Below are 26,290 nucleotides of genomic sequence, written 5' to 3'. Positions count from 1 at the left end.
TGTGACTTTATCGCTCCCTCGAATTCCGATGAATCCCCTGATGACTTATCTCTATTTAAATCGTCGAATCCGCGAGATAGTAACAAAATCGGAATTCATTCATCGAACTTTGAAGCCCAGTCACGAGACGATTTGTGCGTAATAGAATTAGCCATTTCATCGGTATGAAGTCAATCTTATTCTTAGTCACGGGAAGATAAAGGAAATACTCATCCGACTCATCGCATCCGGTATTCCGCGAATCGCGGATTTTCGCGATCGGAGAGAAGTCTCGAGATTTCACTTCTGGGGTCGGACCAGGTGCACCAGAAGTGCAGTGCTCCAGTTTATGCAACCGCCGCTAGTCCCGCTTATATTTGAGGAGCGTAAAATGTAAAACCCTCAGCAATCGGCGCGCGTGATTTGTTTGGACAGTTGTTAAACAATATTATTCCATATTTGTCGCCTGGTAGGTTTTTTGGGTTACTCAAATAAGGTTGCATAACGTTTATCGCTTAAAGTGATCTCCCGATGACGTCGACTCCTTATGCAAAACAGGGTTACGTGGATAAATCTGTTCGCAATATGCGTAATACGCGCTAACTTAACCATTGAGCGTTTCGTCGAATCGACGGCTAGAAATGAAATGACTGCGAATCAAATTGAAATCACATTTCCTCGAAGTGATCTCGCGCCCGCTGGAAAATCCTGCCCCTGAGCGAAGGTGCCAGGTCGGATTTAGAATTCTAATTCCAGGATCATCCTCCAGTTTAAAATGCAGAAGCTCATGGCACAAAATGTCGTCTTATACGGTTGGCAAGAGCGCGGTTAATTCGGGGCCGTAAAAGAGCGACCTTCGTCGACGGGAATTATACTTCGTCGCGGCGTAGCGCGGCCGCGAGAGAGATGCTTTGAGCAAGGTTAGGATTGTAGAGCTTGTGTATATTTGTCAACTAATTTTAGCCGCTGGTAGCACTTTGGATTAGCAGGCAGAGCCATGGCGCATCGTGCGCGAATCTTTAGGCAAAGGCCTTAAAATTAATGGCGACGCTCGCCATCTTTCGGCGCTCTCGTGAGGCGTCAATCCATTCGTCAATGCCCCTTAAAATTGGATAAAAATTACGATACCGCGTAATAGTCTGTATCATGTTTTACCATACATTGTAAAGAGGTGAGCCGAATTTATCTGGATTTTTCTAAACGTTAGAATGCGCTTTCATGATCCGAATTAACCCGACAAAGTGCATCCTACACGGGTACGTAAAATTAATGGCGGCGCTCTCGTGAGGCGTCAATCCATTCGTCAATGCCCCGTAAAATTTGATAAAAATTAAGATACCGCGTAATAGTCTGTATCATGCTTTACCATACATTGTAAAGAGGTGAGCCGAATTTATCTGGATTTTGATCCGAATTAACCCGACAAAGTGCATCCTACACGGGTACGTAAAATTAATGGCGGCGCTCTCGTGAGGCGTCATCCATTCGTCAATGTCCCTTAAAATTGGATAAAAATTGCGATACCGCGTAATAGTCTGTATCATGTTTTACCATACATTGTAAAGAGGTGAGCCGAATTTATCTGGATTTTTCTAAGCGTTAGAATGCGCTTTCAAGACCCTATTAGATCCGACAAGGTGCATTCTCGCGGGTGTACGTGTAATTCAACCCTGACCTACCGGACGGCCTCGGGCCTGGTCTCGGTGTTTGGTTTAATTCCAAGTCATTTATGCGAAACGTAGTCAAACGGTCTTTGTTGCATCGGGACCGTCGTTAAAGTTCTGCAACGAGTACCGAGAAATTCACACGTGGAGTGATACCGCATTCGTAAAGGTAATATACGGCCACTAGGTGCCTTTTTGTGCACTGAATTATGTCTCGACACGCGGCATGCAAGGCCTCGTAAAACTGGAGTGTCAATCAGATGCGGTACATTCGATTTTAGAAAAACAAGTAGAGGTATTCAACACACCCTCCGTATAATTGTATTAGCCAGTTTAAAAATTCCCGATGAAGTGTGACCAAACTTCAACCTATTCGCGAATTGACAAACTGCGAATTAATTAAAAGTGTCACGTCAAATTTCTAATTGTATTACCGCGTGGTAATTTAAATTGCCCACGTCACACACCTATCATTTATACATGTCTTGCCATCATTTGTACGCGCTAAAAATATATGTGGAGTATTTACGAACACCTTTAACGATGTTGACGTTCTATTTCGACGCCGTTATATCGACGACGACGCCAGTCTGCGTCGACGATACGAAAACAGTATCTCCAATGAACATTGCGAGAGTATGTAAAGGCACGACAAGTACTGATATCATTTGCACGGTATCGCAAGAGCAAAAACGACTCCGGAAAGAGGAAAAAGAGGAAGAAGAGGAAGTGACGATACCGAATCTCTCTCTTTCCGACACTCCGGATGGAAATCAGGCGCAAGTGCAGATCGACTCTGTCCTTCATGGGTGAAAAAGAAACCATAGGCGCCAAAAAATGGTCCCTGCCAATGGACAGACCCGAAACCTTGAGTAACGTGCATAGCACGAGAGTATACATTTAAAGAAGCTATTCCGGTAGCCGCTATTTCCGGCGGCGCGGCGCCACGAATGAGTCAAAGTGCCATCCTCGATGAATCGGGACTCATCGAACTCGAATTGTTCCTTCGGTCGCTTTCATCGGCCTCTCCCTACTCGCCATACCCGAAAAAATTCACCAAGAATTAGTAACATTAAAGACATCACCACAACGAGCTGCTAAATTAAATGATAATCCTGCAAAACTGTCCAGGAAAATCAGTACCAAGGAAGTAAATCCGTAAGACGCGTGGCAGGATTAATTTATTCATATTTTAATGTATCTGTCTTTTTTTTTTGTGTTTTGTATTTTATTACATATGTTATTTTTTATTAAATATGTTATAGACGGAGCCGGGTGAAATATTTAAAATAAATAATATCGTCGTAATGAGTAATATTTAAGATAATAAAATCGTTGTATTAATTTCTAATATTTCATTGGGAATTTCGGAGGGGTTGGATCGGAGTACGTGTTAAAGGGACTCTTTGGTCGGTCTTGTCGGGCCCTCCAATTGATCGATCACGATTCCCGAGTGTCTTCTTGGGGAGACTCTCTCCCTCTTTTTCCCGAGGAAGAGGCACACTATTTTCATCGGCGACCATTTGGCATCTCGGACGCGCGAAAACTCCACGTGGGCGGCTAGACGAGGCGTCATCGGAACTAGGCGCCGCATTTTGCGGCGATGTCGAGCCATCGATGGTAACGCCGGCTCGAAATAACAATTAGCCCTCTCGGACGAGACCGCTCCTCCGTTCGTTCACGTGCGTAAAACGTGTACCGGGTACAGGCGAGATTGCAAAATCCCGGCAATTGCGTCCTACCGGTGATCCTGCGTCGCAGTTCGGAGAACCCTTAGAAATTTTCCCGGGAAATGTCGCGAATTTCGCGGCAAACGTCACAAATATACCGAACATGACCGAATAACACCTGTTAGGTAATTCGAAGATTTTCCGTTGTTTTTTGCCTAACCGATGTTAACCAAAAATCAAAGGAACAACGACCGAACTTCTGGAATGAAATTGAAAATTTCTCGATACTCGATTTCCCAAAAATAAGAACCGACTCATTGTGACCGGGTTGAAAAGCCAAATGGTATTTTTCGTCGCTTGGAGAACATCATCTTCGTCATCAACATCGTCACGCTGTACGTAGGCTCATCACGCGCCTCCAGATGCAAAGTCGCGATTCGAATTTTCGTCGGTCTCCTAACTCGAGCGAATCGCTTTAGCGAGTACTTGCGAACCTGCAATTTGCTCGACGTCGCCGCTACCGATTAGAGAACGGTTTTAAGCCAGTTAAGAGGAGTGAAAAGCGTGTAAATTTGGCTTTACGATTTTTTTTCTTTTTTTTTTTTCTACTTCATCACCAAAAGGGATGCGACTATTGTGTCCGATATTTCATTATCAAGCCCCATTATCACCCCTCAGTTCCACCTTCGTCTTAATCAGAGCAATGCCAACAAACCTGGGGATATCACCTCGGTCTTCAATGTCACTCTTATCTCGCGCAATCGAGTTTAGACATTTACGTAACTTTACTACGCTTCTTTATTCCCCTCGGAGCACTTAGAGTTTCCTCTAAGCCGAAACCGTAGAGAATCGGAGGAAATCTTCTTACCCGCTTAAATCTCGCATTTTCGTTAGCTTCGACCGTTTTACGACTCCGTTGACTAAGACTGCCGATGGCGATGCAAATTCTTACATTTTGCCTCTTTTCAAGCTCTCGAGGATATGCAAGTCGCATGAAAAGTGCCGTTTAAATGTCGCGTGTCGTCCCTCGGAGTGACAACAGGAAAAATTCTTATTATAACTCGCATTGCACGAAGGACGATATAAATACACTTACGACACATTATGCCGATGGATACTATGATAACATGCGACGTTTCGAAATTCCCAAGAAATATCGTTAATATATACCTACATACGTCATATCACAGTACGGAATAATTTTTTTAAAAATTCCAAAAATTTACATGTCATTGATAAATGTTTATCATCAGTCTGACACGAAGAACGACTTAAATAGACTAAAGACACATTATGCCGATGGATCCGACTATGATAACATGCGACGTTTCGAAATTCCCAAGAAATATCGTTAATATATACCTGCATACGTCATATCACAATACGGAATAATTTTTTTAAAAATTCCAAAAATTTATATGCAATTGTTAAGTTTATCATCTATCTGACATGAACGATATACATACACTGACGACACATTATGCCGATTTATCCGTCTATAACATGCGACGTTTCGAAATTCCCAAGAAATATCGTTAATATATACCCTACATACGTCATATCACAGTACGGAATAATTTTTAAAAAATTCCAGAAATTTATATATAATTGTTACGTTTATCATCTGTCTGACATGAACGATATACATACACTGACGACACATTATGCCGATTTATCCGTCTATAACATGCGACGTTTCGAAATTCCCAAGAAATATCATTTATATATACCTACATACGTCATATCACAGGACGGAATAATTTAAAAAAAATTCCAGAAATTTATATATAATCGTTACGTTTATCGTCTGCCGCAGGGTAAGCAGAATGAGACATGAAACGACGAGAAATAAAGTGCTCACTGCCTAACTGGTTCATGGCCCATTAATTGAGATCGTAATCGCCTGATTACCTCTTGGAGTGCCATAAAGCGAGTTCCGGCGCTTAATTTCTGACGATCGATTAGTCGGAGTCAATCGATTACTACCCGCGAGTCGATTTTCAATGACTAATCGGGTTTAAAGAGTAATCGGATACACGGAACGCCGGTTTATCCGATACTTTGTGCACTTCGGCCGTGGGGAGTCTGATTACCGAATTACGTGTAATTGCGCGAAACTACGCATTGAAAAAAGGCAAATTTGTTCACCAAACAAAGTCTAATCGTAACGAGAAATAAATTCGTTGGCGTCGATCAAATAGTCTTCGGTTAAATTGTCCTCAGAAAATTTAGCCAATATTTTACTGGATAACTTTTTTTGACAATATTTTACTGGATAACTTTTCTTGACAAAGCTATAAATTAGTCATCGATGATAAATCGCTTGACGTAATTGACCAGACGTTATTAACCAAATTATATTGTCACGCAGTCGAAATGTATTTTTCCACGTGTAACAATATTTTAAAATGGAGAAAAATATCGGTTCGACGCAACGAAATATTTTCCCACGTGCACTGCGTCCTCGCGGAAAGCTATAAATTAGTCATCGATGATAAATCACTTGACGTAATTGACCAGACGTTATTAACCAAATTATATTGTCACGCAGTCGAAAAATGGAGAAAAATATCGGTTCGACGCAACGAAATATTTTCCCACGTGCACTGCGTCCTCGCGGAAAGCTATAAATTAGCCATCGATGATAAATCGCCGCCGGCGCATGTCCACGTAAACAAGGAATGGCAGTAAATAGAGAGAGAGAGACGATAACTCCGGCGATAACCCGGAGAAGGAGCGACGCAAATAGACACCCCTCGTATTCGTGAAAAAGTGCATCCTTGACGCGTCCCCGGACAACTCGTCAAGGTGCATCTGCCGCGCAGGTGCATCGAAGAGACACCTCCAATGACGACCTGTCGGGGCTAAATCTTAAGGATAATTAACATCTAATTTCGTTCCACATATTTCTTTTCCCCGCTAAGCAATTCTCGTGCCCCGGCAAAATCGTTCGCGATGATTAACGCTAATTGCGCGCCGTTATCTCCGTACTTTTAAGCGATTAACACGCAAAGTTGCCCGGCTAAAAATAATCCCGAAGTGAACCTAAATTAGTGACACGTATCGACCGCCCTATTCCTCGTAGAGGTGCATCGACCTGGATTTCCCGCGAAATGCAGTAAATTCAGGGGAATAGGATGCACTTCCGATGCACCTGCAGATGCAAGGAAGAGGCCCGGATTCGACGGTCAAGAGTCAATGTCAATGCATTTACGTAATCCCGCGAGTGCATGCGATGCAATACGGTGCAATTCGCTCGATTTGCGTATATCCGTTTCCCCTCGACATCGCGTTAATCCGAGGGGATAAAAAAATCGCGTGACGCCTTTTCTCAAATAGATTTTCACGGGGAATTCAGGTGATACGCAGATCGGATTGGAATAAAAAATCTGGCAGGTCTTATTTTCCTTTCCGACGTGGAATCCGTATTTCATGAAGGAAGATAAAAGATACACGAATGGAACCATCGGAACCGACTTCCCACGCTTTGATAACAACAATTCGAGATCTGACCAAATGGCGGGATTTTCCATCCGCACCCTGAGAAAAGCAAAAGAACAAAAAAAAAAAGAAAAGAATTCGTTCCACCAAAGTAACACTTCCACAATTCAACGAATAATTATTTCACTCAAATGAACTCAAAATAAATTGTCATCGTTTTGAAGAAACGTTGCATCCAATTTATTCGAGTTTATTAGCAAATGTAATTCCTCCCTCTGTAAGTTGATATATCCAGCGATAGGGAGTGAGCAATTTTTTAAACTCGAATACGTAATGGAATAACATAAAGACTCTCCAGAAACTCTACAACCGCTCTGAAGAATGCAAACGGATCTGAACATATTAAAAGGTAAACCTTTCTCATATTCCACGTCATTTTTTAGCCGATCCTTGTTTCCGATAATTAGGTTCAAAGTGGACCAGTCACCGGGACCTTTATTTCAACCCTTTGTCCATGCAATGGCCATGAAAAGTCGACTCGGAATCTACGCAGCCCAGCAAAGGGTTAAGCCAAGAAAAGGGGTTGTCGAAGGGCGGCACGGCGCGCAGAAAGTGGAGGCTCGCATTCAGTGAATGGATCCCCGTCCATTGATTTTTTCCCTCTTCCGGCCATTCTGAAACGCGACCACGGGCTAAGGTCGGGACAAATTCCCGGCCTGACTGTACCAGGGAGGATAAAGAGAAAAGAACCAACAGGGCGGGTGCAATGAAATGTGGCTGCGTAGGTTGCCCGAAACGATAAGAGCCAGATGTGGGCTGGATCGAGTAAGATTGCACTCGAGTGTATCGATACACACACACACACTACATTCTCGGCGTCCTCAAAAAAAAAAAAGAGAAATATATGAATTTTCATATTTCCTCCTTTTAAATTGTTTCACTCGAGTGTATCGATACACTCACACACTACATTCTCGACGTCCTAAAAAAAAATGAGAAATATATGAATTTCCATATTTCCTCCTTTTAAATCGTTTCACTCGAGTGTATCGATACACTCACACACTATATTCTCGACGTCCACAAAAAAAAAAAAGGAAAGAGAAATATTTGAATTTTCATATTTCCTCCTTTTAAATCGTTTCCCTCGAGTGTATCGATACACTCATACACTATATTCTCCACGTTCACAAAAAAAAAAAAAACAGAAAAGAGAAATATATGAATTTTCATATTTCCTCCTTTCAAATCATTTCACTTAAGTGTATCGACACACTCATACATGCCAAACGGGTCGAGACTACATTCTCGACGTCCTGTGAAAAAAATGAGAAATTTATAAATTTTCCTATTCCCTCCTTTTAAATCGTTTCACTCGAGTGTATCGATACACTCATACACACGAAACGCATCGAGCTACATTCCCATCGTCCTCTAAAAATAAAAATATATAAATGTTCATGCTTCCCCGAGTTAAATATAATTTCTATATATTTCCGTTCACGGAGCCGACGATCGGCTTGCAATTCCTCCCCAGTGAAACTAAATTAAAAAGCTCTGAAAATGAAAGAAAGAAAATAAAACATTTTTTATATTTTTATACCTTCATATTTTCTTCTCCATGTATAATTTTAATATTTCTCTTAAGGAGCCGACGATCGACTGGTATAATTCCTCCTCGACGTATCAAACCGTACGTGTCGATCGGCCTCTTTTCAATTTCACTCGCGACTTCGACGACGGCGATTTCAATATCTGCCGAAGAATTCGTCTCCGATAGGAGCGATAAGTGTGCGACGCGAGAAAAGAACGCTCGCACGGCTCGACTTATTTTTTTTTTTTCTTTCTCCCGCCTCCTCTCTCTCCTTTTTACCACGGGGATGCCACCTATTCTCGCCGATGCATTTTTTTCCCGCTAATAACTCAGACGGTGACACACGCTCGCGGCGCGAGCTCGCGCGAGCGGAAATTTCCACGCGCGGTAACCAATGGCGTAACCACTCGCGATTCGACGAGGCCGAAAAATATCTGGGATTTTCGCGAAACGCGAGATCCCCAGGAAATGAAGGAAAACTGGAGAAAGTCGTAATGCCGCTGCTCTCTATCGCTGTTATTGGGATATTCGAGGAAAATCGATGACCGATATAATGCCTAGTACGGCGTGATTGAGTTATCAATTTCAGTACGTGATAACGGAGGTCCTAAGGAAGAACGCGACGCTCGTGAAATTTCAGTTTTCAAGGAGGGAAATTTTTTCTTATTTATCCTATACTAGAACCAAGATTACATTCTTGTTAAAAAAAAAAAATATATAATGACCCTTTCATATCACCTTAAGGTGATGTGAAAGTGGCGTCGAAGAGGTTTTGTTTATAAAACTTTTCCCCCAACTCGATTTACCGAATAACTTGAAACTCTACAACGGGAATAGGGAGACTATAAGGAAGGTTCTGAGACTCATGAAATTTCAATTCTTTTCAAATTTCCTTATAGGTATTTTAAAAATAGTATATAAAAAAAATAAAATTTCGCGAGTCTCAGGACCTACCTTAGGGTTCAGGTTTTAAAGTACCAAACTATTTCAGACGCCCAGTTCGTATAAAAGTTTTATGAACGATTGAGCTTCGGATGCCACTTTTACATCCCCTTAAAGGAAAATTCGATTTCGCCGAATGTTAATGATTCCTGGATTTATTCCCTAGGGGGTTATCGTAAGTAGTTTATCTCCTCGATTAGCGGAAGTCGTAACGAGATCGATCGATTTGTCGGGATAACCGGACGTTAAATGGCGGTGATATATCGCGTATTGTGTGCGACATGCCGATTGCAATTGCAGTGCACGTACGTCCCGCAAAGGTCGGCGCAATTCGAGATGTCGAAAACGTATCAAAGTCTGCCGCCGTAAAGAGACATTGCGATTAGTTGGTAATCCTGTCGTGAGGCTCGAGAATGGCCTGGAAATAGTTATGCCGCAAGTAGGAGGCGTGTATCATCCTACTCTTGAAATTTTCGATACATGATTCATCAACCGGCGACACTATTGCGCTACGTGGGTTCGAGTGCGATGACTGCAATACGTAGCCACGTAAGCTGATGTATTATGTATCGAGTCTGTACCGTGAAAGGTACAATAGCGGACATGAATGCCTCCCCTGCAGATACGACATCGCCTGTGCAGGATGGGAGGGCATTGATGTCTCCCAATGTACAATGTGGACATGAATGCCTCCCCTGCAGATACGACATCGCCTGTGCAGGATGGGAGGGCATTGATGTCTCCCAGTGTACAACGGTATGTGTATCGGCTCAAAGAAATCGCTACGACTTCGATTTTCAGGTGGCCGGACCGAGACCAAGTGTACCGAGACATGTACACTTGCACGAGTACATTGTCCCCACCTTCGCGAATGACTCGATTTGGTTAAAAATTAATTCCTAAAAATTAAAAAAGAAAACCGGTCCACCATGTACCCTAAAAACGTAAGACCTCGACGCGCCTTGAAAGCGAAACTAGCGTTAACGAGAATTATTAGATATTATAAATAATTTGTATCGATTCTCTCAAAAATTGCTCTCACGCGTTTGGCACTGGTCATTTCCGAATGATTATCAATTTGATTGATATTTATCACATTTGAAATAATAACCGCAGATTGTCTCGATCCTAACCTACCCCTTTTCATAACGTTCATTAATTCACTCCTTTTAATAACATCCATTAATTCTCCCCATTTCATACATGGGAATTTATACGTACTCCGCCGTTACGAGGTTCCCCTTCGCCGACTAAAATTCCACAAAAAATGAATTAACGCCAGCAGATCTCACCTCCATGTACGGCACTTTTCATTGACGCAGAAAGAGGGGAAAAAAAGAAGAAGAAGTATCATCGACATACACGCTCATTACCCCGAAGAGGTGCCACCGGTTGAGGAGGCGGACTCTTTCTAGGAACACAAGCCTTACGGAAAATTTTCCATATCGCCCGTCCCTCCTCGAGTGTCTACATTATCGGTGTATGAAAACGACAATAACTGCACTTACGTGTTCGACAATCGCTCCTCGGGTTTCATGAAGTATCCCTGACGATGCGTTCTCCTGAGGGCACCGGTTCTCTGTCGTCGCGATTCAAGGAAGCGTCCAACTCGGATGCAAATCGACCTTGTCGCACCTTTCCTGATATCGATAAGTCATAAAAGATGACATTAAGAAAAATCGTCCAAGATGAAAAAACTCCCAGTCACGAACAAAGGTACTCCCACGTAGTTTGAAACTCATTTATTGAACATGACATAAAAATCACGGATACATAATAATGATCAACCGAGGTCCATCGTAAGCTTTCCAAACTTTATGATATATATGTATATATACATATCGTTCGTTCTCACTATTTCTCCTCAAGTGTAATATCTCGTGTGAATCATCTTATCAAACGCTAACAGGTTACTTTTGTTATTTTTTGTTTCTTTATACATGTACGGTATATGCTAATACGCGTGGAATGTGTGCGCGCGCAGCCTCGAGACCTCAACTCGCGTCACGAAACTTTTCTCCCGAGACACCATATTGAAAATTCATTCCTTCGGCAGTTTCGTATAAAGTTAATCCGAGTTTCGCATTTTATTTCGCACCTTTACGCCGAGCCTAGTCCGGTAATCGGGCCGGAAAATTGTACGTAGGAGAATAAACGGGGAATAAAAAATAAGAAGAGGCGTAATCGAGTTAAGGCTCGAGACGACGCAAGGAACACGATGGCTCGGCGAAAAGAAAAGAAAAGAAGAAAAAAAAACAATAAAACTCGCGCTTAAACTCATGAACGTCCTCCCTACCTTAAGACACCTCCTTAACGTCCTCACCGCCCTTAATCTCACCGAGAACGTCCGTCGGTTTAAGCCTTAAGACTTTCGACAAGAAACAACCGAGCAATCATGATCAAATGGGTAAATGGTACGCGATGATCACCGTTAGCTATTTCTTTCATCTTCAGTCTTAATCGGGCCGACGCGAGTCGAATTATTTCATTCCTCGGCCGTTTCGAAAATAATCCCTCGGCGCAAACCGCTATTACATTTTCCACATCCCTTAAGAAATAGCCGAATGAGTAGCATTCGGGTAAAGCTGCGTCACTTCTCAAACTCCTCTCGAAAGTATTCGATTCTCGCCGAAAGAAACGATTTTTCAGGAATTATTCGGTCGGGCTGAAGAGCCTTGGGATATTTTTCGAAGGTTGATTTTGAGAATTTACGGAGAATTTATGGAAAATTTAAGGAAAATCTGCAGTGGCCTCGACAGACGCAGATTCTCCGCAGAAATGAACATATCAACTGGACTTGTAATTTAAGATTCAATAAACAAACCATTATAAATTTCAAGATTTGTCGCTAGATTCGTCCAGCCGACCCAATGGAAATAAAAATTCCCTACGGGTAGGTTTTCGAAAAAGCGAAGTCGCGTCCGAAAAATCCGATATTTTCAAAAGTTGACTGAGAATTTACGGAAAATTTAAGGAAAATCTGCAGTGGCCTCGACAGACGCAGATTCTCCGCAGAAATGAATCTATATCAACTGGACTTGTAATTTAAGATTCAATAAATAAATCACTATAAATTTCAAGATTTGTCGCTAAAATTGTGCAAGCCGACCCAGTGGAAAGCGAAATTCCCCACGGGTGGATTTTTCGGGAAAAGCGGAGTCGCGCCCGAAAAACGAATAACTCTCCTCGCCTCATATCCTAGCAAGTTTCCTGCCGACTCGCCGAAATGTCGGGCACCGCACAACAACGAAAGCCTACTGTCGCTCGTCGAAAAATAAATAACTATGTGAAAAAGTGTCGCGCCTCTCGACGCCCGAAAAGTCAACGACCCTCCTACCCCTCCAAGGGCCGACTATCGAGCCGGGATTTGCATTAGTGTGGGCTTTTTGGCAGTGATTATTTAATCGCCATGGCTAAGGAGAATGTACTCGGCCGAAAGAAATTTGAATTTTGAGCGCGCATCTATACATATAAAAAAAATAAAAAAAACACGTTGCAAAGGAGACAATTCGTACTGCGGGTCCTTCAACATACAATAAAGAAAACTTCCAAAACATAGTCCCATTTACTAACGATAAAACTATCGTCCCACGTACTCCCGAAAATTCAAAAGAGACGTGATAAATAAAATGCGCGAATGGTGACGCTTATCGTCCCTCCATTTTAATTTTTGTCCGACTTCATCTCGCGTCTGGATATTCTTTTTAATATCGAAGACAGAATTAATTCGTTACGGTGTACCTATCAAACAATCGCCTGGTACACCTCCACAGTCTTCTTTGCATCGCGTAAAAAGGCGAACGACCCGCAAGATGGCGGATCAGCCGCATCCTGAAACAGGTCCAGATCGAATCTCGGCCCTCGCTTCTCCTCAGCCATGCTCCAAAAATCATCTCAACCGTCCCGCAAAAGTAATCTCCAATCGCCGAACCCTCATAATATACTCGCAGTCGTAAGAAATATCGAGTCGAGTCGCCGAATAAATTATCAAATTTACAATCGTTCCGACGAGCCGCGGAATCGAAACTCGCCATCGAAATTCGGCGACGGCGTCTTCTCTCCCCGCCATCGACGCTCGATAAGATGTTCCTTCCCGATCGCGAGATTCCGCGACCGTCGACATCTTAATATAAATAGATCGTATCTCGCCAAACCCTAGATCTCTATAGTAACGCCGCCTAATCGGTACAAATCGTCCGACGAAGCTCGGGACGAACCTCCATCGTCCCTTATCAGGGGACCTTTATTCCGCCATCTTGGCACAACTCGAATACTAAAGAATGGTTAAAAAAAAAAGATATACAACGCGTCTCCAAATGCGTATATATTGAAATTTTTCACGCCACGTGACGATAATGGCGGAGGAAAAGAAATTGAAAGTGTCGATCTCGTAAGAGATACATTTCTCTGTTAATTTTCTTTTCCTTTTTTTTTCCTTCCTTTCTTAAGTTAGACGTTCCTCGGCCATTTTTCTTCGAGTTGTGCCAGGAGCTCGTCGATTATCGACCAGCCGATATCGTGAAATAATTTCCTTCTCCTCGACCTAAACAAACGGCCTGCCGCTCCGTCCCGAAACTCCTATCAAAGCACCACGATATATAACACCGAATTGTCAATTTTCTCTCATCGTTTTATACATATGTATATATATATTAAGCAGTCTTACGCGAAGCGGCAACTTTTGGAAATTATTCGACACATCTGACACATTTCCGGCACGACCTCCACCCCCCACCCCCTCCGTCCCACCGGAAAAGCTGTTAACGACGCCGGCCGTCGTCCGTCCAGGAAAATGCGAGACGTCTAGGCAATTTTCAAAATTTTCCGCGACCTCCCGGAACCCCGCGGGATCCCCACGGGATATCCGTGTCCTAGGTACAGTATGTGTCGAGTCGGTTCCCCCGAAAACAAAGAAAAGAAGTACCTAGAGTTACGAGACCTTCAAGCCCCGACAGAGATCCGTAACTTTTCCGAATCTTTTCACCCGATTTTCCCTGATTAACGTTGCCCACGTGCCGTATGGAGAGTAATCGAAGGCTCCGGGCGATTTTCCCAATCCTGGGCGCCTATTTCAAACAGTCCCTGTCTCGGTGGTGGAAGGGTTGACAAGATTTGGGGTATCACCGAAAACTCGGAAAATTCTCCCGTCGTGAAGAAAAATCTAAAACAGGCATCCACCATCGTGGGTCCCTTCAAAACCTTCCTAAGGAGCCAAAGTGAAAGCGATTGAAAATTCAAAATAATTGCCCACCTTGAATTTCAAATAATTTCATAAATTCTGCTCTACGAAGGGCTGTCTGACAGATATTCCCGAAATAGGCGCCCGGGTTAAATTTCGAAGAGTTTAAGATAACTTGTGAAATTCTGAAGGATTTCAAAGAAACCTCATCAATTCTGATATTACAAGGGACGTCGCCCGAAAATGTCTGAAATAGACATTCGGGTTAAATTTTGATGGATTTCAATTAAATCTCGTAAATTCTGATCCTCCAAGGGCCGTCGCTCGAAAATGTCTGAAATAGGCACCCAGGTGAAATTTCGAAGAATTTAAAACAACTGGTAAATTCCGATTTCACATGGGACGTCGCCCAAAAACATCCGAAGTAGGCACCCAGGTCCACGTGTCCCCCGCAACTTCCCCACCGCCCTTAAACTCTGTCCGCATTTGCACCGCTCGCTTCCCGTCTCACGCTCTCTCGTACTCTTTTCTTTCTTCCCCCCCCCTCCTGTACTTCGTTGCAAAATAATTCTACCTTATAGCTTACGGTATCACAGAGTTACACGCGGTATCGTTTAGTTGCTCCCAGTTCGCAAGTGTCAAAAGAAAAAAAAAAAAAACAAAAAGATAGAGAAAGAAAAATAGAAAACCGGAAAATCACTTTCCTCATTGCGAGCTCGAGTTGACAATTCCGCAACATTGGCGAACAAAAACCCACTGGATAAGCAATTCCTCGTCCGACCTTCATTTTTTTTCCCTTCAATTGATAACGAAAAAAAAAAAAAACCCCAAAAAGATACATATAAAAATATGAGAAATTCGCCAGACGTCATCGAAGAAGAGTCTAGTAAAGACTCCGCGCGAAGAAAAAAAAAAAAGAAAAGATACATAGTTCTACTTATTTTTCGGAGCGTCTCCTTCCCCCGATCCTGACACGGCATCGTAGAATAATCCCAGGACAACGATCAAGGGAAGAAAATTGTCAACGTCGATGTCAAAAATCGCCAAAAGCATCCGACGAGGCGTCTCCGTGGACGCCTCCGCTCGGAGAAAGACATTTACCCATCGACGGTGAAAAAGGTCCTTACAACTACTGTGATAGCAGTAACGATAATAATATTAATACAATATAATATAATAATAGTGCAAATAGTAACAATAGAAAAAGAAGAAGAAATCGTTCCTCCGGGGGACCACTACAGGGGCCCGACTATCGAGTCCATACAGATTATTCTCCCATAAGAATAGATTCCCCAGAAAAACTTGTCACCTTGTTGCTAAGTCGCGTCATCAGTTAACCTTTGAAAGTATAATAAGAAACTGTCGATGTCGCGTGCAAATGTTCATAGTATGGACTCGAGAATCGGACTCCAAATTACGGGAGCCATTGCTCCGAAATGACGCGCTTCTATAAAACCGCGAAGAGAAAAAGGAAAAAAAAAAAAATCAAAATAAAATGAAATGAAATAAAATCCAAATAAAATAAAAACATCCGCAATTAGGGGAATCTCTCAGAGAGATCCGCTCGTGTCAACGATGCAAAACGCAGCGGTTTCCGGCATTCAGGTCTCGGAGACACGTCCCCTTCCGTAACAAACGTAACGCGACACTAATTCTTCGTAGCCTGGAGCGCCGGCGCGAGGTTAAGCTAAATTAAGTCTTTTCTTAGGCTTTCGTTCATCATCGATCACTATATATGTATATACGTGTATATATATATACTCTATCTCTCGCGCTAAATATCTCCCTCTCCGCGGTAAACTCGCACATGCGACCATTCAAGGTAGTCGAGTCATAATAGTAAAGCAAATAATGGCGGCCCATCCTGGCCCACGACCGCCGAAATTACGTGTGATATGCCTATAAAATAAGGACCGACATTCGCTGTCGATCGGCTAGCTTAATCAATAAACAGCGATACGACGACCTCAATCTACATTCCATCTCTTTTCCCGGCTCGGCGTCGACGTTGCAGGCCGGACAATTCAAGGAGGAGCGGGTTCGTTACTTCCGATGGCAGGCAGCCAAAAGATTCCAGGACGTGATCGGTATTAATATCGTAGGCCCACGGAGCTTTCCCGAGCTACCCGAAGAAATAACTCCGGAGCCGCAATGTAGTGACAAAACGTGCCAATATTCCGCGCCATCGACGCCGAGCTCGCATCGGTAGGACGCTTCCCAAATCAACAGCGATCGCGATAGAGTGTTAGAAACGACAAGTCAAGTCATACCAGCGACAGAACGCGAAAGGAACTAGTCGTTAGAACGGACCTTAACGTGGATCCCTCCGATGTGGGATGACCGGGAAGATGGGACCTCCCTCGGGAGAGGAGTCCCCGTGAACTTGGGCCCGATCTCCGTGGAGTTTCCTCGGTAGATAGTTTCCAAGCTAGGTCACGACGGAGTCAAATCGGCGTTCGATGATTACGGACTCCTCTACGGGATCCTCGGTCAGCCCGACATCCTCGGGAAGTGTTGAACCTCGTCGAGATCGCGAGAAATCGTGATAATCGCCAGGACTCCGTGAGTCTTGACACCGGTAGGACGCCCCCAGCAGGCGTCGTTCTCCAGACCCCAGAAGTTGGAACGCATGAAAAAGGCCTCCACGACCCTGGATGTTCCGCTCAGCGAGGTGGACCAGATGGTCCCGGGTGGGGACCAGCCAGGGATCGAGGAGAAACCAAAGGAAACCGGGTCTGGAGCACGTACCGGGTCGAGGGAAAATCCGGCACCGCCGAAAGGGCACCATCGCCGCGTCGATCCGTACCTCTAGGTGTGGGGTGCAAAAAGAACCAGCTCGGAGCCAGTCCGAAGCTGGGGTCAGGAACCAATCCGGGGACCGGTCGTGGACCGATCCAGAGAGCATTTCCTTGGGGAGGTGACTCTGCTCGGTCCCGCTTGTTTCTGTTTCGTCGTGCCTCTTCACGGTTGTCCGATCTGGTCCCGATCCGGGGCTCGGTCCAGAGCGACTCTCCGGGTGGTGGTACGGCTTCGGGTCACGTGGACCTCGTCCCTTAGGACGCTTCGGATCCCAATGGACCGCTTCTCTCTCCCTTCCCCACGTGGGCTCGCGCCGAGACACGTGGACCGGTCAGGAACCGGTCCGGCGCGATCCTCCAGACGGCTCCCTAGGACTCCGCTCCTGCGAGCGGCGCAAAGGCTGGGGATCAGCAGGCATCCTGGCGGCGTTACCAGGTCGGCGGATCCGGGCACGAGTGGGCCACGACCTGTTTGGTGCTGGGGCCAGCACCGGTGGGGGCCGAGGTGCGACGGATCTCGATCGGTTTCGAACCGGACGGGGGCGGCCGGCCCAAAACCCCATGGTTGTTTCACGACAAGTTTCGCTGGTCCTCCGGGCTGTCCTCGGCCTTCTTCAGGGACCTCTTCAGCTTGTCTACCAGCCGGTTGTGGAACTTGTTCAAGGAGTTCGAGCTCCCGGTCTTCGGGGGCGAGGACCCGGTGCTCTTGCTCGGACTCTGGAGGGAGCTCTGGGAGGTACGGGAGGAGGTCCTCGAGAAGTGGCGCGATGTCAGGGGCACCGAACGGTGGGCCGGCGAGGTCAGGAAGTCCGAGCCAGGTGAGGTCGACAAGGACGGCCCCTCGGACTTGGAGCACTCCGACACCTGGAACATCGAAAAAGAAGGGGGCGACCTTCAGCGACTCGCGGTTCCAATCAGGGCCGCGTCTTATCATCGAGCCTAATCAGTGACCTCGTTCGAGGATACCCAAATCTCCACATCCCGGAAATAATTGCATCGGGGCTAAGTACCAACAAACTGACTCACAATCGTCCCAACAAATCTTACTCACTTCCCTACCAAATTTATACCCCAATTTATTTATTTATTTATTTTTTTCAATTTTCTTCCCGAACCTCAGCTCTAGTTACCTCCACGTTGGATGGGATTACAAATATTCTTCACGCCCCAGGAATTCAGGGTGTGAGCAAAATCTTCTCGGCAGTGGTTTCGCAAGGAGGGTGCAGACGTCCTTTCCCTTATTTCTTTTTTAATGTATCCGTGTCGGATCCTAATCTCATCCCGGTTGGAACATCCGGAAGTGTTCTCTCGCGGCCAACCGCCCCCGGAAGTGCGGTCCATCGATCTCTTCCCGCAGACTCGATCACCTCGAAATTTTTTCGACCTAGCCCAGAGAAAGCCACGACCGTCGCCTCGGGCTGACACTGACACGTTAATCGAACGGCATCGATCGATCGCTACCGGTATCGATCCCCGGCTCCGGAAGCTAGACGGCCCACTGTGCGACCTTATCACCTCGCTTCCCGTTATCAGAAATCGATGCGTCCTCGCACAAGCGTCCCATTTCCTTCCTCGATCGCCGAGATAAGTGCCGGGCAGCTTTTAGAAACCACAAGCCAGATAAAATGAGCCGACGTTAATAGCGACCCCGATAACGCCGCGGCATAATACCCGATAAAGTGGCGTAACGATAAACATTGACCTTGGTTAACAGCATTAAAAAAAAATTGAAAAAAAAAATGTAATAATAAATAAAATCTGTCACTCTAAGAACCGGGACTTTTTTCATCCGAGGGATCCACGTCCCAAAACCGATCCCCATTACCTTATCAGTCATCGGATTTAAAACTCCCGTGCGATAAAAAAAATAAAAAGGAATTTTATTAAATCAAGTTCCTTCGGTAGGATTTTTCCAAATACCTGGAACCGTTATTATCGTCGTTGGGGTACCCAAAATTTATTGGGGAATATGAAATTTTGGCGACTTCGTCTTTTTTTTTTCTCCGCGGACTTTATCGAATATCTTGATAAGGACTATCGGAGAAGTACGTTTCAGCTAAGAACCCCCCTGACGTTAGGTAGCTCTGTCGCCTCGCGCTTTCGAGTAACTTTAACGAGCACGGGCGTTGATATCACCGATACGGCCCGACAATCAGGTTGCGGTTACGCACTTCGTTCCATGTAATAGGAGGCTGGCTGCGCGTCCACTAAAAATAGCGACACTTATCTTGCGCGTATTTATAGGCGGCGCAGTGCGCGGCCAGCTTCGGACGTGTCGTAGAAAATGCGAAATCGCGCACTCGAGATATGACCGCCTTCCCCATAAATCCAGTACCGTCGATATACCCGATTTAGTTGCGCCCGCCATTTTGTAATCACCGAAGAACATCAAAAGACCCATCTAAACCCTCGAAAGTACTCGTCAAGAGGTACAACTTCAAATCGTTCCTGAATTCTAACCGTGAAATTCCGTTCCTGAATTCTAACCGTGAAATTCCGTTTCTGAATTATAACCGTGAAATTTTATTTCTGAATTCCATCCGCGAAATCGCGTTTCTGAATTTCAATCATGAAATTTCGTTCCTGAATTCCGACCGCGAGATTTTATTTCTGAATTCTAACCGCGAGATTTTATTTCTGAATTCCAACCGCGAGATATTATTTCTGAATTCCAACCGCGTGACTTCGTACCTCAATTCTGATCGCGAAATTTCGCTGCTGAATTCCAACCGCAAAATTTCGTTCCTGAATTCAAACCGCGAAATTTTCCGTCCGTGAATCTCAACCGCGAATTCCCGCACCTCGATCCCGACCACGAGATATTATTCCTGAACTCCAACCGCGAAATAGCGTTTCTGAATTTCAATCATGAAATATCGTACCAGAATCCCGACCGCGAGTTATTATTTCCGCGTCCCAACCGCGAAATTTCGCTCCTCAATTCCTGACCGGGTAATTTCCTTTCCGAATCCCAGCGGTGGTCATTCAGGAGGCGCGAGGCAAGGGGGAGATCGGATCTTCGCCAGTGCAACGCATCTCGTTCCTTTTCGGCAATCGGGGTGGAGGGGGAGAGCACGTGCTCGTGTTGTCGTCGTAATGGAGTCTGGTTACGCCGTTTAGACCGGCACGTGTGTAAGTGACACACGTGTCCCTAGTTTGCATGTAGCGCTGCAGGCAAGGCCGGGCAAGCCCGACCGGCCGGATCAGTGGTTCTCACTCTCGCGAGTACTCCCAGCCACGTGGAACGGTGAGGTTAAGATGACATGAAAGAGAGTCAGCCTATACATATCCGAGAAGTCAAACCGTCGGTGAAAGTATTCTCCGAATCGGGTGTACCGATTCGTATCAAATGATAGCCACGTTAACATGTAGACCCTAAGATGACCAAAAGATGAATTTTAATTAATCTACCTAGATCGAATCTCTCGGCGTCTTTCATATCATAATCAACGATCTTAAAAAAAAAAAAAGTGACATCAAAAGTGCCCCACCGAAGGTAATTAAAAGTCAGCCTAAAAGGACCACCTCAATCTCCCGTGTTTATTTTTTCATAAAAATCTTCAGTATCCACATTAAAAAGAAGAAAAAAAAGGAAACCCTGCTTATCAATTTCCTTGGTCGCAACATTAATCACCGTTTTGCATCTTATGTTTAACCCGTGAATTTCTCGCGACCTCGAGCAGTTCGATAGTATCGAAAGGCCACGGCTCTCGATCGAAATCTTCCATCCGATCGGCCAGGTCGATACGCAGTGGGGTAATGCACGCGGCAACGCGGGTGTAAAAAAAGAAACCGGAAAAAAAAAAGAGAGAAAAGGAAAACGACCAAGTTTTTATCACCGCTCGCGTGCACTTTGCATTCCGAACCCTGTTAATTAGCGGCGGTGGGCGCCGTGGCGGCGTGCAATTACGCAATTGCGGTGCAGGTAGAACGCACCTTCGCGTAATTGACCACTGAGCGGGAGGGAGAGAGAGAGAAGCCTAGCAAGGTTCGAAACAGTATTAGTAACCGTGTCCAAGTTTCGGCAAAATTGAGGGGAGAAACCCTCTTCACCCTGAGAAGAAAAGAAAAAAAGTCACCGAACCAGAGAAGTACTTACAACGAAAAAAAAAAAAATTAGAACCATTTTCTTAATTCAAAGAATAATTATCCGACTCAAAGTAGACTGGAATAAATCTAACGCAACGTTTCCTCGGAATCATATCAGTGAAAGAATTATTCTCGTCGAATGAATGAATTTTTAATTTTGTGCTAATTAAATATCACATTGGTTCGATGAATCCATATTAAGTCGGTGTAACAACCACGACGCTCGGTAATAGACATTTAGTATCAATAGAGGACTAATATCGGTTGATACGAAGAGAGGAAATTGAAGGGCACCTCTTCAAGGTGGGAATAAAAACGGTAGAGAGAGAGTAATTACACGCGTGGAGACGTGTATTCGACCGTCCAATTACCGAGCAATAGTCGGGTTACGGTCAACGAAGCCCGACACCCTCCCACGCGGGGGATGAACGGGGGGGAACCGAGAGTGATGAAAAGTGGAACTCCAGAATTACCGGAGCCGGACTCGCCCACCTCGTTGGCTCTCCCCTATCTCCGGGGCGCGATTGGTCAAATGAAATTCCCCAGGGACGTTTCTAATTATAATTGCGCAAGATTCAGCCGGTTCAATCGCGGCGGCTCCGTAATCGACGAGTTATCCGGATACCCAAGGTCCGTGGGAAATTTTCCCGCGGTTTTTCCTCGTTAAGGGAGAAGAGAAATAAAAACAAACAAAAATAGACCACATTTCGCGGCGCGACTCCCGATGCGCGCGGCCTGTTAATTAATCGATTAACGCCGCGCTGGAGAAACATGGGCCTTTTTTATTTATTTATTTATTTTTTTTTATTATCGAGAGCGAGCCGGATCTACCTTGAAATCCCGAAACCTGGCAGAGTGTCGCGCCAAGTGCACCGTACACGTGCATATACTTTCTTTGGCCGATTTCGCAGTTTATTAATAATAAAAATAAAAAGAAAGAAAACAAAGAATTGAACGAAATCTCGCGAGGTCGATCTAACCTGTAACGGGTCGAAGGAATTTTCCTAGTTTCGAGTATATTTTTTCCGATTTTTAGCCCGCAAAAGGTGTGAGAAAAAGAAACGCCAGTCGGCGGAATTATTTACGTAAGTACAGGCAATGTAAACAATGGCTTTCACGCCGTTGGGCGGCGAATGCGCTCAGAGACTCATACGCGGAAACAGATGGCGAGTTTACAAGCTTCTAGAAAGGTCTTCCCCTTGCCTTTCTACGGCGACACGAATCGATCGGCCGACGCCATTTCCTCCGGAATTTCGTCATTCCCTAGGAACTAACGGTACCGGGCTAATTGGTACGGAAACCCAGACAGCATAAAATATTCCTAGCATATTGAAACTCAGGTGGAAAAAAATATTCCTCATCCATATCCGACATTGGAATGGTATTTTAAGTACAATATTAAATTACGTACATATGACAATGTATCCCAGATATAGTCTAAATATTAAATGTTTTAAATACTATTATCTTCATTTTGAATGCACATACGTGCATTAGTACTTCAAATTTATATTCCCTGGGTAAGGGGTTTATTTTTTGTAAAAGTAGATGCTTATGTTTCGAGGTATCAATATTTTATCGGACCAAATGTTGACATATAAAACGAAAATATAAAACTACACGGTCCAAAACTCGCGATAATCGGAATAAAAGGAGACTATATTCACATCACTACGATACAATTAATTTTCAACCTCACTCTTAACATTTAGAACCCTCTCCGGTCTAGCATTTCAAGCCAAGAGAATAATTCATATAACACGAAATCTACAAGTCTTAACCTTCCTGTATTAACGAATTAACAATTGATACACACTCGATGTAAACATCCACGTAACAAGATCCTCGGTTACAAAGGAGCGATACAAGAAGGTAATTAAATTAAATCTCGCCGGAAGGATGGAGTTGGACGGAATGAGATTTAAAAAGTAACGGCCATCGATCCACGGTCACGTGGCTTTATGCAGGGTTATAAACACCCGACGTAAGTCTTTGATTTTCGCGATTCCAAGTTCGAGGAGTCGGGATATTCCGGGTAGGATAAACACCGGGATTAGAAATTGGGTCCGGGTGGACATGGAAACCCTCGGCCACGCGATCGGTCGGCGGTTGACCTTACGAAAGCGCTTTCGGTTTGCGCAATCCGTCGCGACGTCGCGCGCCGGTACGGCGTCTGCGCAGTCGGCGGCGCATTGGCGGCGCCTCGATCGATAGACGGGGGACGGACCGCGAAGGGGTCCCTCAGGGCCCGAGGCCCGGCGCCTCTGCGTGTCTCGCTTACCTTCCTGCTGCGGCAGGCCTGCGGGTTCGAGCACTCGGAGGAGCGTCGGCTGCGGTTCGTCTTGTAGATCTCCCACTCGTTCTTCACAACCGGCATCATGAACGCCATCTCGGCCGGGTCTTCTGGAAAGTTCGGCGGCGGTGCGCGATAGGTCGGGCGCCGGCCAATGGGGGTTCGGGCAGCCGGTCCAACGGAAAGCGCGGCTAACCTCGCTCGCGCACTCGGGTGGCTCTGCCGGATCCTAACCTCGGCGCTCTCGGGCCGCGCGTTCCTCGGGACTCGAGTGCCGCTCGTGGCTCGGTGAGTAGACTCGACGACGACGCCGTGCCTCGGCCGTTAGAGGTTCGTCCTGCCGAGGTGTCGCTGTCGAATCGAAAACTGCATTCGTCGATCGGGCCGCGGTAAGTATTGCCTGTCGCGTGGGCTGCGCGCGTCGGGGATTGGGCTTGCTTCTCGGTCAAGCTCTCCGGAGGTCCGCTCGCTGCGAGTCGCCGCTTCGGAATGAGCACGCCGGGCCTTGCGCGCGGCAAGAGTACGCGCGCGGGTGGGGCGGCGCGCGCACCCATTGGCCGACGGCGAGGCGGGACTGCGACGTCACTCCGAGCCATTGATTTTCCAATGTTGATACACAGCCCGGCGTGACGTCGCGACGCGCTTCCTGCGCGGTCGCACGTACTTACGTACGCGGGCCCTCGACCTAGCTTGGACCTAACCTTGCACGCTGCAGGTGGCGTCTAATCTGCGTCTACCTGGACTTTATCGGGGAAATATTACCCGAAGACCCTTCACGCCTGCATTTCCCTGCCAGGATCAGGTGGGGGCGCAAGGATCACTCCGTCGCTTTTGGAACTGCGCGACCCTCGTATATATTCCACCCTTAGGAACGAATATATACGAGGCATGGAATTTAATAAGGGACTTTCGCTTCTCCTTCTATTCCACCTTACTAAACCGGTGGAATAACAGGGGATGGAGTAAGACGTAATATCCTGAGCACGCCGTTCATTCAGGACGAATGAACGGATGTGTCGGGAATGTAGATTCTCAAAATGGCGGTTACCGACTGAGGGTTTCACCGCTGGTCGGTACGTTTGCTGCTGCGGGTATTGCAGGGGCAGGGAATATGGTTTGTAGGTTTCTGCGGTATCTAATATTACAACCTCGGGATTCCATCTAATGGTACGGTAGAGGGAATGTGTTTTATTCCCATGACTCGTGTTGATAATACGAGGAAGAAGTATTCCACGAAATTACAGGGGTCGCAGAAATTCACTTTATCATCGTCTAGTCAATCTTTCAAGTCGAATGGTAAATGATTTCCTGGCAATGACTACTCGAGTCGTCCAGTTTCCCCTTATTGCAGTTTGGCACTTCTGCGTCTATTACACCGTATAAATGGGGATTGATTGGAACAGGAGGAATGAACGTGATTTTTAATCCGAGTACTCTAAACGTCGTTCAGTGAGGTAGTAGCGTGATTGAAAATAATTATTTCCCTCGTTGAGAGAAATATATTTAGGAACAATACTTTATCGTTATCGATTACTGGATTTAGTCATCAAGAGTTACAGTGCCACCCATGTAGATGGAGCCACACGAATGATTTGCTCATTAAAATGTTTTAAACTAATTATAAAAATGTATAATGATATTTAATGTATCAGCAATAATCTTCCGTGAGAGCTATTGCTTTGCTCGTAGTGTATAACAAAAAACGGCGATAAAAAATAATTAATGTAACGTCCAATATTTTCGGCCTGGCGGCAAATTTGAATAAAAGGTAAACGCGGGAATTACGTTCCTTTATTGGTCTCTAAGTCGAATTTAGTTTATTGATCATAATTGAAAATCGGGATATTTTCGGTAATCCGCCGGAAGTGGCGATCATTAAATGACCGATTTGGCGTTTACATTTTTAGGAGAACGAGCGGTGGCTTCATTACGAGGCATTTGGGGTAACAATCCTGAAGACGAAGTCCCTGAAGAGCAGACGAGGAAATGAAATGATAATGATATCCCGCGACATCGTAATGCCGGCCCTGATTTGTTTGCCGAGAGTCGTTCAAAGGTCTTGGAAAAAAAAAAAAGAATAAAATAGGAAAAGAAAAACAGCCCCCTGTTCGTGAATGGTCTCAAAATCCAATCACATTCGAGGATCAGAAATACGTCCCATTGCATCCAAATAAAATATTTGACGCCGTGGGGGGAGAGAAAAAAAAACGAAACATATAATAACGAGCACCTCATTATACGCCGCGAAACTCCTCGCTATTCCTTTCTCTTAATTAATTCGGCATAAACAATGATAATATACGAGTTAGCAGGGTCGCACGGTTTCGAGGGAAAATACAAAAGAGGTGACATTCTAAATAATTTAATTTCGGGAAATCGCAATAGTTTTAGAAAGAGATTCGGTGATTTAAATTTGATGCCGTAAGGCGGGAACAATCCTTTACGAAACATTGTTCCTGGTGAAATGAAATGAAAAATCTTTTGTGTACCCAGTGATCCTAAATCCTCGAGGAAATCCCTTCGACCGGAAATGCTCGACGTTTGTTTACTTTTTTTCTTTCTTCTCTTTCTCCTTTCATTAAGAAGGAGGTCTCAAGATTTTCCAGAGTAACGATAATATTCCTCCTTAATTTCATCGCGC

At 45.0% G+C, this 26,290-nt stretch overlaps 1 protein-coding gene across 1 annotated transcript; it reads right to left on the bottom strand.

Annotated features, from left to right (window-relative positions):
- Positions 1-11,017: 11,017 nt before the first annotated feature.
- Positions 11,018-24,156, bottom strand: LOC105698821. Its single transcript, XM_012423406.2, has 2 exons — positions 23,638-24,156; positions 11,018-18,131 (listed from the first exon to the last, which is right to left on the bottom strand). The coding sequence occupies exons 1-2, from the start codon at positions 23,743-23,745 to the stop codon at positions 17,838-17,840; spliced, it is 402 nt and encodes a 133-aa protein (XP_012278829.1). The 5' UTR covers positions 23,746-24,156; the 3' UTR covers positions 11,018-17,837.
- Between the last annotated feature and the right edge of the window lie 2,134 nt (positions 24,157-26,290).

This window comes from Orussus abietinus, unplaced genomic scaffold (genome assembly GCF_000612105.2).
Source record: "Orussus abietinus isolate OABI.00-Male unplaced genomic scaffold, Oabi_2.0 scaffold12, whole genome shotgun sequence".
NCBI classification, from domain to species: Eukaryota; Metazoa; Arthropoda; class Insecta; order Hymenoptera; family Orussidae; genus Orussus; species Orussus abietinus.
Note: the sequence above shows the minus strand (reverse complement) of the source record. Positions and strands in the feature narration are given on the sequence as shown.

Bases quoted from the DNA above. Each gene is read 5' to 3' on its own strand.
- LOC105698821 (XM_012423406.2), bottom strand. From the start codon at position 23,745: ATGGCGTTCATGATGCCGGTTGTGAAGAACGAGTGGGAGATCTACAAG. The intron at 18,132-23,637 runs GTAAGCGAGACA...TCGATGTTCCAG, and splicing joins AGGCCTGCCGCAGCAGGAAG to GTGTCGGAGTGCTCCAAGTC.